The sequence below is a fragment of the Pelophylax lessonae genome (assembly GCF_965119305.1).
Source record: "Pelophylax lessonae genome assembly, chromosome: 5".
NCBI lineage: Eukaryota > Metazoa > Chordata > Amphibia > Anura > Ranidae > Pelophylax > Pelophylax lessonae.
In genome coordinates, this window is record NC_138772.1 from 459,694,699 (window position 1) to 459,712,068 (window position 17,370).

At 46.7% G+C, this 17,370-nt stretch overlaps 1 protein-coding gene across 1 annotated transcript in view; it reads right to left on the bottom strand.

Annotated features, from left to right (window-relative positions):
• Positions 1-602: 602 nt before the first annotated feature.
• PAG1 (phosphoprotein membrane anchor with glycosphingolipid microdomains 1) overlaps positions 603-17,370 on the bottom strand; it is a 132,271-nt gene continuing 115,503 nt past the window's right edge. The window contains exons 5-7 of the mRNA XM_082258005.1: positions 15,504-16,102; positions 11,380-11,439; positions 603-1,345 (exon numbers count right to left, since the gene is read on the bottom strand). Coding sequence (XP_082114131.1) covers positions 992-1,345; positions 11,380-11,439; positions 15,504-16,102 — 1,013 coding nt within the window. The 3' untranslated portion in view covers positions 603-991. The remainder of the gene's footprint in view (positions 1,346-11,379; positions 11,440-15,503; positions 16,103-17,370) is intronic.

Sequence of the window (17,370 nt, forward strand, 5' to 3'; positions counted from 1 at the left end):
GTGTACGGCAGGGGCGGACTGACCATTCGGGGATTAGGGCACTGCCCGAGGGCCCAGGGTCAGTAGGGGGCCCCATGAGAGGCTACACAGTACAGAAAGAAGCCAGGAACTTCCATGCAGGCTATGCTGTGGTAGATATTTAAATGCCCACTCTATGTGGCTGAGCTGCAATTTGTAGGTGGGGCTTTGTGTGGCTTGAGTGTGGACACAGGGGGCCCCATGATCTCTGATTGCCCAGGGGCCCCATGAGTTGTCAGTCCACCCCTGGTGTACGGGGCTTAAGTCAGGATTTGGCATCCCCTGCAACAAAAATCTCCTTTTTAGTGAATACTCCCAATAGGATATAACGTCTAAAGGGATGCAGACCCTGCAATTTTCCTCAGAGCCCTGCGGGTTCAGCAACTGATAATTATAAGAACACACCCATATAGATTCACTCTGCACATGGACACAGACCTTCCTTTAAAATAACAAAAGGCAGGAATCTGCAACAAAGTTTGTCAATATCCTCACAATGTACACAGATCACCCTGGAGTTGCTCTTCAAATACTGAAGGTCAAAACAACAACTAGAATTTCAACAGGAATTTAGCAATAAAAGATTTACTTCAGGGAAGATCCATTGTCTGCAAAACCTCATAACTGAACAGGATTATGGTACCTCTTTATCTGTATATTAATGTATATGTGAACAATTCTTCTTCAAATCGTACCATTAGTAAGTTTCATGAGTACCAAAATGCTCATCCAGTTCAGGGTGATCCATTTTCTTTTTGGCAATACACCAGCTACATATAAAAAAATAAATGGCACATAAAAAATAAAATCATAAGGTATCTGGAAACAAATTCCATGGCTTTCATGCAGCAGGGAGACAGTCCTTGTCTAGGTAAAGATGTGCTTTCTCTTCAGTCCGTTACGAATTAGGGTATGTAAAAGACCCAGAAAAGGATTGTGCTATGTCAGATATAAAGGCTTTTCACCATACCTTCTAAAGTTTAGAGTTTTCTCCATTTTGTTGGAGATCACCAATACTTTCATAGTCACTTTCCCCGTGCGGGGGGACCCCCTGGCCAGCATTACAGAATGCAGTAGTCCTGTCCTCTTCTCGACATATTGATGTGATTGCTTCGTACTCTGGGTCCAGTCCACCGTTTAAGATGTCCATTGGAGGCGGCAAGCCAATGAGATTAGGGCTCTTGTCAACGTCCGTAACTGCAGCATATGTCCCATTGCAGGTAGTAGGAGATATCTCAACATCCTGGATGTAGGAATAATGGGAGATATCTTCTTGATGTCTTCGGGGTTGTCCAGTCTTGGAAATTCTTGAATACATGGCAGAAATCTAAAAAGTAAACAAGAAGTGGTGGTTCAAATACTGCAAAAGTAAATGTTTCATATAACAAGTAAAGTTTATTGTGGAATATAACTTTCATCTCTGGTGTAAAAGAGCTAAGCATTAACATTATGGCAAGAGATTTGGGTTTAAAGTTAACCTATACTTTGACCACAATGGGTAAATTAACAGGTTTACTCTGCTGGAGGGACCAAAAGGTGCACATATTTACTCCCTTACTGATGTCCCAAGCCATCCTGCTCCTATTCCAGGATACTTAAGACTCCTGTTTAAGTATGCAACTGGCTTTTTGTAAATGTACACAGGGCTATATACAGTATCTCACGAAAGTGAGTACACCCCTAACATTTTTGTAAATATTTTATTATATCTTTTCATGTGACAACACTGAAGAAATTACACTTTGCTAAAATGTAAAATAGTGAGTGTACAGCTTGTATAACAGGGTAAATTTGCTGTCCCCTCAAAATAACAACACACAGCCATTAATGTCTAAATCACTGGCAACAAAAGTGAGTACACCCCTAAGTGAAAATGTCCAAATGGGGCCCAATTAGCCATTTTCCCTCCCTGATGTCATGTGACTCCGTGTTACAAGGTCTCAGGTGTGAATGGGGACCAGGTGTGTTAAATTTGATGTTATCGCTCTCACTCGCTCATACTGGTCACTGGAAGTTCAACATGGCACCACGTGGCAAAGAACTCTGAGGATCTGAAAAACTGAATTTTTGTAAAATCTTACCTGTAAAATTCCTTTCTCTGAGTCCTCCGACAGTCGCCGCCATCTTCATATTCGTCACAATGGGGTATTAGACTTTTCTCCGTAGGAGTAGCTAGGCAACAGAATATGTTAACATTAAAGCTTTTAACATATCCCACCCCCAGGGGGTGGTCCCCTCAGTCAATACCCTCCTACTTCCTGTATCCATACCTCAATTTCAGTGGAATAGCAGTAGAGTATACAACCAAACCCCAAAGAGGGGCGGGGGCAGCGACTGTCGGAGGACTCAGAGAAAGGAATTTTACAGGTAAGATTTTACAAAAATTCAGTTTTCTCTTACGTCCTCCGACAGTCGCCGCCATCTTCATATTCGTCACAATGGGGACGTCCCAAAGCAGTGCAAACATGAGGGGTGGGAAACGCAGCCGCGCCTAAGGCAACGCAGTCTCCACATCAAAGAAAGGAACCTTACCAAAGGAAGGAAACCAGCTGGGCAACATGAGAAAAAACTTGCTCAACAGGAGCAATAACCCAGGAAAAAACAAATAATCCTAGGGACAAAAACATATCCCAAACAGCCAAGGAGCCCAAAACAAGGGGCTCTAAGGAACCGCCGCACTAAGAACCTTGCGGCCAAAGGAAGCATCTGCCGATGCCTGAACATCCACTCTGTAGAATTTTGTGAAGGTGTGCACGGTCGACCAAGTCGCCGCCTTACACACCTGGGCCACAGAAGCCCCATGACGACAGGCCCAAGACGTACTCAGAGATCTGGTAGAGTGCGCCTTCACAGGCACAGGGGGAACTTTCCCCTTCAAAGCATAGGCCTGTTCAATGGTCTGTCTGATCCATTTGGCGATGGTAGAAGCCGACGCCGCCATGCCCTTCCGAGGACCCTCCGGAAGGACAAACAAGGAATCCGACTTGCGAAAGGATTCAGTCGATTTCAGGTAAACCCTAATCGCCCGAACAACATCCAAGGAGTGCAACTCCACCTCCTTCGGATGTTTAGGCTTCGCGCAGAGCGAAGGCAAGACAATGTCCTCATTGAGGTGAAATTCCGAAACCCTCTTCGGAAGAAAAGAAGGGTTAGGTCGCAAGACCACCTTGTCCAAGTGAATGATCAGATACGGAGACCTGCAGGACAAAGCTGCCAGCTCCGACACTCTGTGAGCCGAAGTGATCGCCACCAAAAAGGCGACCTTCTTGGACAACATAGACAACGAGATCTTCCTGATCTGTTCAAAAGGAGCATGTTGTAACACGGACAGAACAAGATTCAAGTCCCAAGGGGGCAGAGGTTCCCTCCTAGGAGGGACCAGATGTCGCACCCCTTGAACAAAAGTGCTAACCAAGGAGTTAGATGCCACAGGACGTTGAAAAAGAACGGCCAGCGCAGACACCTGACCCTTGATCATAGCCAGCGCCAAACGCTGGTCAACACCCGTTTGAAGGAAGGACAACACCCTAGACACCGAGTATGTGTGAGGTGAAAACCCCCTGGACTCGCACCAGGCAAAATAGGCCTTCCAAGTACGGTAATAGACCTTCCCCGAGGAAGACTTCCTCGCGTTGATCAAAGTGTGAATGACCTCAGGGGAGAGACCCCTGTTCTTCAGGACCTCGGTTTCAACAGCCAGGCAGTTAAAGCCAGCGACTGTAAAGCAGGATGGAATATCGGCCCTTGAGACAGGAGATCTTCTCGAAGGGGTAGACGCCACGGGGCGTCGACCGCCAGATTCACGAGGTCTGCGTACCAGGACCGGCGAGGCCAGTCCGGTGCCACAAGAATCACCGCGTTTGGTTCCGAGGTCAACCTGCGAAGGAACCTGGACAGCAATTGAATCGGTGGAAATGCATACATCAGACGATACTGATGCCACGGGGCCACCAACGCGTCTGACGCGTCTGCCCGAGGATCGCGCGTCCTTGCCACGAACCGTTTCACCTTGTTGTTCAGACGAGATGCGAACAGGTCCACCTCCAGGAAGACCCCACTTCGCGCACAACATCTGGAAGACATCCGGGTGGAGGGACCATTCCCCCTGGTTCAGAGTCTGGCGGCTCAGATAATCCGCCTGCCAGTTCTCCACCCCTGGAATGTGAACCACCGATATTGCCGGGACGTGTGTCTCGGCCCAAGACAGAATTTCGGCCACTTCCCGAGCCGCTCGGGCACTCCTGGTGCCCCCTTGGTGATTGATGTAAGCCACCGCCGTGGCATTGTCCGTCTGCACCCGAACAGGACAGCCCTGCAGCCTGTCCGTCCAACGTCGAAGGCAGAGATTTATCGCTCGCAATTCCAGAATGTTGATCGGAAGGAAGGATTCCTCCTCCGACCAAGTACCCTGGGTGGACAGAACGCCCAGAACACCACCCCAGCCCGACAGGCTGGCATCCGTGGTGATCACCGCCCATGAAAGAGGACAAAAAGACTTGCCCCCCGACACCGACGGGGACTGGAGCCACCACAGAAGATCCCTTCTGGTGCGATGACTCAACGAAATCTGGAGATCCAGAGATTGCGGCCGCCCGTCCCAGCTGGACAGGATCTCCGCTTGGAGACCCCGCGTGTGAAACTGGGCGAAAGGAATCGCCTCGAAAGCCGAGACCATCAATCCCAGACACCGCATGCACGTCCGGAGGGATGAACACGGAGCGTCCCTGAGGGACCTGACTTCTTCCTGAAGAGTCCTGAGTTTGTCGTCCGGAAGGAAGACCTTCGCCTGGACCGAGTCCAGGATCATTCCCAGGTAGGGAAGACGAATCGACGGACACAGCGTCGACTTTGGAAAATTTATCGTCCAACCAAACTCCTGCAGAGTCTGCATCGTGACGGACAGGGCCTCCACCAGACCCTGGCTGGTCGCAGACCGAACCAGAATGTCGTCCAGATACCCCAGGACAGAGATGCCCTGGGCTCTCAACAAAGCCAGAAACCTTGGTGAAAACCCGTGTAGCCGAAGCAAGACCAAAAGGTAACGCCACGAATTGGTAGTGATCCTCCGCAATGGCGAATCGAAGGTACCTCTGGTGACCCTCGAAAATCGGGATGTGAAGGTACGCATCCTTCAAGTCGATGGAGGCCATGAATTCCCCTGGAACCAGGGCAGCCACCACCGACCGCAGAGATTCCATGCGGAACTTGCGAACCCGCACAAAGCGGTTCAGAGCCTTCAAGTCCAGAATTCGACGTACCTTGCCCTCCGTCCTGGGCACGGTGAACAGATTGGAATAGAACCCCCGAAATCTGTCCCGATGAGGCACCGGAACCACCACTCCCTGAGCCCGCAGTTCCCGCACCGCTAGGTGCAGATCCCGCAAACGCTCCGGAGACAGTTGAAGATTTGAGGGAAAAAATCTGCTCTCCGGCCGAGAAAGAAACTCGATCTTGTAGCCAGACCGAACGATTTCCTGAACCCACCTGTCCTGAACACGGGCCAGCCAGGGTTGAAGAAAAGCGAGCAAGCGTCCCCCCACCCCAGAACTGGGTGAGGGCGCCCCTTCAGGCCGCATTGTTATGGGCAGCGGGTCCGGACTGGCCGGACTTCTGCTTACCTGACCACGGCTTCTTTTGGGAGCCTTGACCCTTAAATGGCTTGCCCTTATAGTGCGACCGAAAGGCACGAAAGGACCCCTGAGAGGGCCGAAAGGAAGCATGCTTCTTACCAGGAGCCGCCTTAGCCTTGTGGGATTGGGGCAAGAGCGTGCTCTTACCACCCGTGATCCCCTTTATCAGTGTATCCAAGGAGTCGCCAAAAAGGCGAGATCCATCATAGGGCAGATTGGCTAAGGTCTTGCGCGAAGATTGGTCCACAGACCAACACTTCAACCAAACCAGGCGGCGAGACAATACCGCCACACTGTGTACACGTGCAGCCAACGATACTATATCCAAGTCCGCATCACACAAATACATGACACCCTGATGGATTTGATCCACCATATTCAATGTCGCCGGTGAGGCAGAATCAGCCACCAGGACGCGTCTAAGCACCTGCGTCCAACTCGCGACAGCCTGGGCTGCCATAAGTGAAGCAAATAGAGCTTTTAGCATACAACCCGTAATAGAATAAGTATGACGGGCAAGAGACTCCAGCCTCCTGTCCGTGGCATCCTGGAACACCGGGGCATCCTCTGCAGGAATCGCAGTGGACTTATTCAAAACCGCTATCGCGTGATCCACCGGGGGCGGTACACACCAACGCTCATCAGTAGCGGGCGTGAAAGGATAACGCAGCTTGAACCTACTTGGCACAGCAAAAGGCTTGCGTAAATTGCGCCATTGTTCCTTAACAGCGCGCTGAAAATCATCAGTGCAGGGAAAGACCTGCGATGTCTTGCGTCTTTTCTGCGTCCCATAAGCTGCCAGGGCAGCAGGAGGACATGATTCATCCTGTAATCGCAGTGCTTGTTTGATAGAAGCAACCAATTCATCCATGAGTGCAAGCTCTTCAGACGAGCCAGGGGGAGAATTATCAACCCCTTCAACCTCAGCCTCCACCTCGGACCCCACAAGATCCAGGGAGGAACGGGACCCTGATAAGGAGACCCCAGCCATAGCAGCCCCATCACCATCACCCTCTGAATCAGAGGATATTGAAACTCTGGGCCGTTTAGTGGATTGAGCAGCCACAAGCATTTGCACCTGAGCAGCAAGGTTAGCCACAACTGTAGCCAAATCCCCCCCTGGGGGGGAAACAGCAGTCCCCTGGCCTCCCACCAATGTGGTAGGAAATTTGCTTTCCTGAGAATCCATGCCCCAAAGTATGTGGAAGAATAAAGGGTTAACTGCCCCTGTAAAAAGCGCGGCGAGCGCAGCCCACCGCACACACACACCAGCACAAGCCGACTCCCACAGGGAAAAAGTACAACTCAGGCAAGGATACAGGGATAGGGAGGTAAAAACCTGGAGAGACCGCCGCTGCTGCTGCCTCGATCGGTGCGCCCAGGGAAAAGGAAGTGATGTCACGCAGGGCGCTCTATTAAAGCCTATGGAAGGCTACAAGAAAATGGCCGCCTGCAGTGCTACCAATGCGGCCGGAGCGAGCGCCGCCAAAATGGCGGCATTTGGCGCCGAAACGCCGCTCCTCCACCACAGCGAAACCGCCAAAAACACATGCAGCAAATAAAAATAATGGCGGACCGCCGCAGCGGTCGCCGCAATGTGCATAACACGATACAATCATGCCCCTCAGCACACAGCCTGTCACACAGTGAGACACAGCACATAAAACTGACACAGAACAGTGCAGCATAGCCCCTCTCCTTGCAGCCCACAGAATGCAGCCAGCAGACAGGGAGTCCAACAGTGTGACCAGAGGCAGGGTTACACAGTCCCAGACTGACACCCCCCAAACAGACAGGTCCCCACACAGATACACTTACCTCCTAAATGGCGTGGGGAACCCGCACAGGCGAACAAGCCACTGCACATGTGACAGGGAGAGTCGCATCCAGGACGCAGAAGAACTGGGGTTGAGAAACCGCACAGCGTCCAGTGAGGTAGCCACCTCACCATAGCATCCCTGCACCGAACAGGGATGGGTCGTTCAGAATGCCAGGAGAAGTACCTGACTGAACGCTCGATGGCAGGCTGGGAAGCCACTGACCCAAAACCTGCGACCAGGGGGATCAGCCCGAGACCCAGCCCGCATGATCCTCTTCATCAGAAGACCCAACTAATGCTGACAAAAGTAACAGCTAAGTAAAGAAAGAGAAAAAAACTCAAATAAAATCAAAAAAGAAGAGAAAGGCTGAGACAAAATGCCCCAGCATAGAGACATCCAGCTACTCCTGACAAGCTAGACATTGAAACTGAGGTATGGATACAGGAAGTAGGAGGGTATTGACTGAGGGGACCACCCCCTTGGGGTGGGATATGTTAAAAGTTTTAATATTAACATATTCTGTTGCCTAGCTACTCCTACGGCGCAAAGTCTAATACCCCATTGTGACGAATATGAAGATGGCGGCGACTGTCGGAGGACGTAAGATAAAAAATTATTTTTGCTCTACATAAAGATGGCCTAGGCTATAAGAAGATTGATAAGACCCTGAAACGGACTTCTGTACGGTGGCCAAGACCATACAGCGGTTTAACAGAAAAGGTCCCACTCAGAACAGGCCTCGCCATGGTCGACCAAAGAAGTTGAGTGCATGTGCTCAGCATCATATCCAGAGGTTGTCTTTGAGAAATAGGCATATGAGTGCAGCCAGCATTGCTGCAGAGGTTGAAGGGGTTGGGGTTTAGCCTGTCAGTGCTCAGACCATACGCCGAACACTGCATCAAATTGGTCCGTATGGCTGTCGTCCCAGAAGGAAGCCTCTTCTAAAGATGATGCACAAGAAAGCCAGCAAACAGTTTGCTGAAGACAAGCAGACTAAGGACATGGATTACTGGAACCATGTCCTGTGGTCTGATAAAACGAAGATAAACGTATTTGGTTCAGATGGTGTCAAGCGTGTGTGGCAGCAACCAGGTGAGGAGTACAAAGAAAAGTGTGTCTTGCCTACAGTGAAGCATGGTGGTGAGAGTGTCATGGTCTGGGGCTGTATGAGTGCTGCAGGCACTGGGGAACTACAGTTGATTGAGAGAACCATGAATGCCAACATTTACTGTGACATACTGAAGCAGAGCATGATCCCCTCCCTTCGGAGACTGGGCCACAGGGCAGTATTCCAAGATGATAACAACCCCAAACACACCTCCAAGACAACCACTGCCTTGCTAAAGAAGCTGAGTGTAAAGATGATGGACTGGCCAAGCATGTCTCCAGACCTAAACCCTATTGAGCATCTGTGGGGCATCCTCAAACGGAAGGTGGAGAAGCGCAAGGTCTCTAACATCCACCAGCTCCGTGCATTTCATTATGGAGGAATGGAAAATAACTTCACGCGCAAACTGTGAAGCTCTGGTGAACTCCGTGCCCAAGAGGGTTAAGGCAGTGCTGGAAAATAATGGTGGTCACACAAAATATTGAGACTTTGGGCCCAATTCGGACATTTTCACTTAGGGGTGTACTCACTTTTGTTGCCAGCAGTTTAGACATTAATGGCTGTGTGTTGAGTTATTTTGAAGGGACAGCAAATTTACACTGTTATACAAGCTGTACATTCACTACATAATATTGTAGCAAAGTGTCATTTCTTCAGTGTTGTCATGTGAAAAGATATAATAAAATATTTACAAAAATGTGAGGGGTGTACTGACTTTTGTAAGATACTGTATGCTACCCCCACCCACACATTAGTTTCTGTGCCTGGTGAACGAAGTTTAGACACCAAGTGCTGCACTGTGGAGGTGTATAGGAAGCCTTAAGTGTCTCCCATATCCAGAATTTGATAATATTACCTAGCTGGGCTGGAGGCAGATCAGGGGAACAGGAGAAAGCAGGACAGTTGACCCTGTCTAGTAAGTGCATATTAGCAGTTTATCTAAATGAATTAGTTCCCAGATATGGATTAGTTCCCATGTACTCTCTGTGATTACATCTGTGGTGCACAGTAGACCATCTACAAGTTACACATAGCCTGGGCCAACCCAGGGCAGGAGTATGGTTAAAGCAAGCATTAAAAGGAGAAGTAGGGCCAAAGCTCCTGCAGGTCACAGTGCTTCGCTGTATTCAGCTGAATGTAGGCTAAAGCTCGCTGTCGGCTGATGTCACTCAGCTGGTCCAGTCTCTGGAGGGATCCTGAATTTAATGTCAGGATCCACCCAGATGCCTAACTGACAGCTGGCCCAGCCTCTCAGCACGCCACTGAGAACCTGGGCCAGCTACTCCCGCCCTCTTCACAAGCCAGAGCTCCGGGGAGCACTGGAAGGGCAGAGCAGAGAGACGGTCACCGACCATTACTGGTTCTCTGCTCAAGACCTGAGAATTAAACGATTAGCTGTCTTTGATCACTCAGTTCTTAGTCTTAGAGGTAAAGACACCCCACTATTTTTCCTAGCCTAGTTCCTAAACACTCACCTGGCTTTTGTTACCGTTCCAGCGCCTCAGCTGCAGCACTGCTCCTCTCATTTCCTGGACTTACAGAAGACTCAGAGGGCAGTGGAAGCCACAGGCCTTCTACTGTTAGGCAAACTCCTGTTCACAAGCACGCTGTAAGTCGTGTGAAACATGTCTACAATCCATTTTGCTGTACCTTGCATCCTTGTTCAATAAAGCCTTTTATCGTGAGCCATCGCTTGGTGTGCGGCCATTTCTCTTGTATAATGGGCACACAGCGCAGCTCAGAAGTGTGCATGCACAGGTGCTTCCTTAGCACCCAGAGCAGGGAGAAGGTGACAGCACTGGCGGGGGACTGCCAGAAGACGGTGTCTTCTGTGCACTATGGTTGCACAGAGCAGATACAGTATGACCTCTTTTTTTATCAGTTTTCTAAAAATTAGACATTAGTATCAATTTAACAATTAGGCAAAAGGCTATGCAGATATGCCCAGAAGTTGTTAGTATGAAAGTAGCATACATATACACACCCCTTCCCATTGGTGCTGGATAATGGAGGTCTCCTGACTCAGAACCCTCACAGGCTAAATGTTTCAAGGACCAGTAAAAACTACAAACATCTATCTACCTCTGATAAAAGCTGCTCAGTTATCTCCAGGGCAGCCTTGGAACCAAAATTGCTTCTCAATGGATTGATACAACCCAGTTGTGCTTGCATAGATATGCCAGGCAGCATTGGAAGGGCTAGTTTTGCAAAGGTGACACTGAAAAAACATGAGTAGCCCTCTGACCATTGGGTACCTGAGTAGATTGGTAGTGCTGGTACAACTGTTGACTGACAAAAGTTTCTTAGCAGAAAGGCCCCAAACAGTCAGCATTTTGGAAGGATTCCACCTTAATCCTGAAACCCCCCTCTATAATGCATAACTCTGCTGCAGGTTCCAAAAAATAAATATATATATATATATATATATATATATATATATATATTTATTAAAAAAAAAAAGAGAAAAAAGTAGTTTTGCAGGATCTTTAAATATATGACAGCTACACTACGCATAGTATATACTGCAACCATATTTACAGGATAAGTCACAAAAATGTTGTCATCTGAAAGTTTTTTTTCATGTAATTCTCGGTTTATACAATGACAGTATTTCTTTGATTTGTCTGTCTATTGCATAAAACCAACACGCACTTGACAACCCGGGAGATCAAACGTGTTGTAGCTCCCACTACATCACACAAATGGCTGACAATATAAAGCCTGCCTGCAGCCAGGTAGGATGGCTTAATTCAAAGAGAAGAATTCCCTGGGGCTTCTATGGGATTAATATGTTAATACATACGTCATCTTCTGTCAGGCATGGGTCTTCTTCCCGAGATTTGTAGGATACGCAACTTTGTCTCTAAAAGAAAAGAAAAGAAGGATCAATACATATAATATGTCTATGCCGCAAAGAGAGCACTATTTATTCTGGCTCATATCCTCTTGGGTTATTATCCCAGGTCTCTGGAACAAAGACCTTACTTTTACCAGCTAATGGGGAGTGATTATGTAAATGGAGCTGGCAAGGAACATGGGAAGCTTTCGTACATACAAAGTATCAAAGATCTTACAGAGAACCGTGCACTAATGAGTATTAGTAATAATCTGAATCTCCATCCCTGAACAGTTATGAGAGCGTAACTTTACCTTATTTAATTTTTATTAAGGCCAATGTCACAAGGGCAATTCTTTCGCTGGTGACAACTCCCCAGTGACAGGATTGCTAAGGTACCACTTACCAGTTTTTATGGAGTTGTTCTCTTGCTAGCAAGGAGAGCAAGATGTCATACCCTTGATTGAGCAGCGTTCTGAGCTAGTGAGGGAGCAATTTTATAGAGGCACATGAAAGCCTCTTCAGTGTGATTCTACTTTTGGTGATATGCCACCAATTGTGACATCAGCCTTAGTTGTATTCAGTACCCTTCAGAACAGAAGTGTCAGGTTGTCTCGTTAAGTCTTCAGGCTAAACTAGAGAAAGTCAAACAATTCCCCCACCTATGCTAACAGTCGGCTATTGTAATAAGGGTGCCATGGCCAGGCCTGCTGTTAGAAATCATGGGGCACCATACAGCCTTCCTGACAGGCGACCCGCAAGAGGTGCAGCGCTGACTTTATCCGCCTACTCCTGAAAATAAGGAAAAGTCCCTCTACTTCTCCCAACTCCTAGGACCCTCTGTTGATATGATGGGGCCCAGGAAAATGTAATTTAAGTAATGGTAAGCAAGTAAGAGTGAAGGTGTAGTCTAGTAAAAACAATTTAATCATCTAGGCAGAAATGAACAATAAAGCTGCCCTGGGCCCCACTGTTTAGCTGATGAGGCCTGGGCCTGGTGCAACAGGACCAGTTGTACTGCCTTATTGGCAGCCCTGGCCACAGCACCCGCAGTAGCCTGAATACCTGAATGTTGACTGCATCGGAAAGGATGCAGCGACTGTTTGGCCAAATATTTTTCATTCGGCTTTGTCAGGGCCACCCATGGTCTGAATTTCAACTAATTCACAACTTTGAATAGGGACCTTTTGGCTGTCACTTCTCCTGCCTGTTCTTAGTACTGATGAAATTAAATAAACATGCTGGGCTTCAGGAAAAAGGAAAAAAAAAAAACTAAAGACTACTTTGTAGGTTTTAATTACTTTAATTATTTAATTTTTTTTTTGGTCATCGCATATTGGTATCGGCCGACATTTAAAAAAAAAAATGTTTTATTTATTAATTTTTTTTTTACACAGGTACTGTTTGGAGGGATCTGGGGTCTAAAATACCCCAAACCCCAAATCTGCACTTAAAAGCATTGAAAAAGCCAAGTTTGGCTGTTTTGAATGCTGTATTTTTTTTTAAATTAGGTGCCGAGTACCCGGAAGTGATGTCATGACATCCTTTCCGGGTTTTTACATGGAGACCCCATCAGAGCCGAATGTGGCTTTGATCAGGTCCTCTCTTCGGCGGCCGTGCAGGTAGGATGCCCGGGTCTCCCGGGGGAATAGGAGACCTGGGCAAGCCGCGGAAGGCGGCGAGAGGGGAGGGGGGACGTCCCCTCCTGCTCCTTGTAATGACAGCCAAGCAGCTTCGTAGCCGCATCGGTTGTCATAACAAGACAGCCGACCGTCGGCTATGGATGCCGGTACCGGGGTAATGCTTCTAGCTGCAGGCATCACTCCGCTACAGCACTTTCCTGAAATATCAGTAACCTCAGGGGGCGATTCCGATATATCGGGCAAAGTGCAGATCAGCCCTCGATATATCAGCTTTGCCGATAATCAGTCGATCCCTAGTTTTAACCAGCGGACTGGTGGAAGCCGTACTAACCTCCATAAGAGCCTTACAGCTTAAAAGTTTTATTCTGACAGGGAGAGAATCAAACCAAATAACAGCTATGCCCGGGATGTATGGCTGTACTATTAAATCAGTTTGGTAATTGAGATTCAGATTCTTACTAAAGGACATTTATTATCAATTCTCAGATAAACAACATTTTATCGTAAGGCCTTGATCACACGGGTATTAAAAAGAGCTACTCCAGGTGTGTTTCCAAAACCTGCTTAGTGCTCCATGACTTCAGGAATGCAATTATATTGACTTGGATCGAGTTCCTTTCCTTGCAATATGTACTGCAGGCCCATTGATTTTCATTGTTCTTGGTGCAGCCCCTACTGCATCAGCACAACAGCTAAGTGCTATTTAAATTTAGTTTTTATTTACTTTGGCACAGGTTAATTGAAAATAAAATGTTTCACATTCTTAGATGTGATTACATTGGGCTTTAGGGCTCATTCAGACATGCTTTGAGACCTGTTGTCCATGCTCGGAGTGTGATTCCAGCTCAGAGTTGTACGCTGGGAACGCATAAAAGTGGACACAGATGCAGCGGCTCTACATGCGCAGTCACATGTCAAAATCTGACATGCGAGCAGAAGCGCATACACAGATCTGAACACTGATACTGTGCATTCGGATCCCTGCACCTGCTTCTGCTCGCACACCAGATTTTACATGCGATGATGTGACTTTGCCTGTAGAGCCGCTGCATCTGCATTTACTTCAGGGGGCTGCCTGGGCACAGCTCCGAGGTGGATGCACAAGCAGCTATGCGTTCCAACCACCGGATATGCGTTCCAATGGAGCGAAAATGACGTGATTACGATCTACGTGTTTCGTCACCATTGACGTCATCAGGAGCAGGGACGCATAGCGTCCCGGAAGTAACCGCTAGCGAGGAATTTGCGGTCCCTATTACATTGTCTGCTCGTTTACCTGCCTTTTAATGTGAGTAACACTTATTTGAATAAAGAAGTCAAATTTTAAACAATACTTCACTATATGAGGCTCTTCTTCTTGTATATGACCTGGGAGTCTACTTACATTAACTGATGGATGTGAACCACAAATGAGGCTATATCGATTTTATTGAATACACCATACATATGGGAGAGATGATCCAGTAACCACCATTGATGAGACCGGTATACAGTACATACCTGGCTGAGGGAAAACCCATATTAACATCACGCTAGTTACCCCGAGCTCTGGTGAGTGCTGGATTAATTGAGAGGGGAGCACTGGTTTCCTCACCCGGCACGCCATATCTGGATCACCCCGAGATTCACCCATCAACATTACTTGGAAATTCAATTCACAATATAACCACCTTATGGACTTTTTCCACCAATTATTTATATTTCACTAGTCACCTACATCCATCCTATGGGCTGACCCATACTGCCATATTTTTCTCAGATATAACTTGATAGACTGCACTTTATCACCCTAAAGCCATCATTATTTATATTATTCTAATTTAATATCACCAATAAGATATATTGGACCCACTACAAACGGTGTCACTTTATCACTATTGCTATATTCACATGTTTTGTGTTTATTTCACATAATAATTGCTTTAGTGGCTGATGCCCTTGGATAATATTTGACCAAAATATTTCTGTCACTTTGTTCACTAAGCACTTTATATTTATACTATATTTATATCTTCTGATTGTGCTATTGATATTTATTATCAATCACACCACCTATTATCAGCTCATTGCACTTAATGCAGGTAAATATGCCTTGTTTGTTATATATATATATATATATACACACATACATATACATATATACCTTTACAATTACTTTAAAGTTACCAGTCTGGCCTGTGACTGGTCTCAGCATGTTCCTGGTTAGCACTGCAGAACAATGAATTGGCTCCTTGTGCTGCTTCTCCATTTCCCAGCTCTGCTGCACAGTGCAAGAGGCCTATACCAAGTCAAACCAGGTGCTTACACTTATTGCATTAAAAAAATGCATTTAGTGATGTAATAATAAATACAGAGTTATATTATGTATACTAAATCTGCCTGGAGCTTGGCTTTACTGTGAAAATGTAAAACAAAAGTTCTGCACTTTACTAATCTGTGAGAACTTGCCTTGTCATCCTGGCTGGCTCCCTCCAGGTTCCCCCCTTGGTCCAGTTTCTCTTCGTCCAGTTCTTTTCCTTGTACATTTTCATTCTCATCCAGAAGTTTTTTAGGCAGTGGTGGGGGAATATCTTCATCTTGAGATGTTGGTGTGCTGGCTGCGCTCTGTGTATTGATGCTCTGTCTGCTCTTTCTATAATGGTCCACTGAGGCGTATTCCACTGCAGCCTCCGTTCTGCTCTCTGCGATCACCGGGCTGGCCTGTGCTGCGCTCATGGTGAGATTTCCAGAGTCTTCCAAACTGGCCGATGAACTAATATCCTTTAATTCTTTCACAGTCTCATAGAGACAGTCTTCTATAATGTTGTCATGAGAAGAGCTGTCTTTCAGCACCTCGTAGGGCCCCTCGGTATACAGAGGGGCATCATTCTCTAGGCTTCCTGATGATAGGACGGATTCCCGGTTATCAGGAGGGATCTGCGGCAGCTCTCTAGTTTGAGGGCATCTTATAGATTTCCCTGCGAAATCCGGAGGGTCACATAGGTCAGGGAGAGAGCTCTGCACATCTTCATAGGTCGGGACGCAGGTCGCTGTGCTGTCCTCTGAGACTGAAAACAAACAAAAGATTTTACGTTAAACCTATATATGAATAATATAGAAGCAGGCTCTGTATAGTAAATTCAAAATACTGGAAAGGAGGGGCAGTTAACGCCAATGGGAATACCTTCTGCCACCCATCATGTGTCAGCCAGGACTCTGCCGAGAGTGAAGTCTCCTGGTTCACCTCTCTAGAATATATTCTACATATATTCTTGGGTACATTCACTGCTGGACCAATGAGGAGCAAATACCCCAGCCAGGGGCACAAAACAAAGACGATTTGGCAGGTAGTCAAACCCTCTAACTCCATTCAGAATAAAAAAAAAAAAATGACTATATATATATATATATATATATATATATATATATATATATATATATTTACACACCCACACACACACACACACACAAACACACACATCTAAAACTTAAGCTGTTCTAAGTTGTACACTATGACTATTAACTAAATATGGCTAAGGGCAAAGTATGGCGCACTAACCATCAAATGGCGTTTGTACTGCAAAGGTTGATCTTAAATGCAGTTTTTATATGACTTACATATTTTAAATGTTTTCTCTTCCATATACGGTATGTGTTATTTATGTATTAAATATATAAATTTGTAGATTAACCACTAGGGGGAGCCCTGTATTTAACATATCCATCCTCCCTGCTTGACAGCTGTTGGGCTAAGATATCAGCTTACACAAGGTCTGCATGGTTTTCAATGAGTTGGCAATCACAAAAGAACACTAAAGCATGTAATGCACAAACATTACTGTACATATATCTGTACAAACCATACACAGAGACCTTGTTATTTAACCTTATCTTTAATAACCTTGGTTAAAGCAAGCAGACCTTTTACCTGATATTTCTGAAACAAATACTGGAAAGACTACACTTTTTTTTAGGAAACTAGTCAAATGGTAAAAATGGAGGACCACACGATCTTTAGTCACCCTTTAAGGAATGCGGTCTGAATGACACTCCCACGTCGCGTTTTTGGAGCAGCACCATTCGTTTGAAGGGGGCTCTCTCCACTCAAAAAAGCTCATGTACCAAATTTTGGTACTGAGCCAAGACGCGTAACTACTACCTGTGTTTGGGGTGCCATTAAGAAATAATGGCATCACCTGCGTGTTTTAGTGCATTTGTGGAAATTGCGGGCAGAAACACTTGTTCCTGCTCTGCTCAGGTGTAAACAGGGCCTCATTAGACATTGATTGATAAAGTTGCACATGCCGACCACAATTACCCTGTATCTGACTGGGAG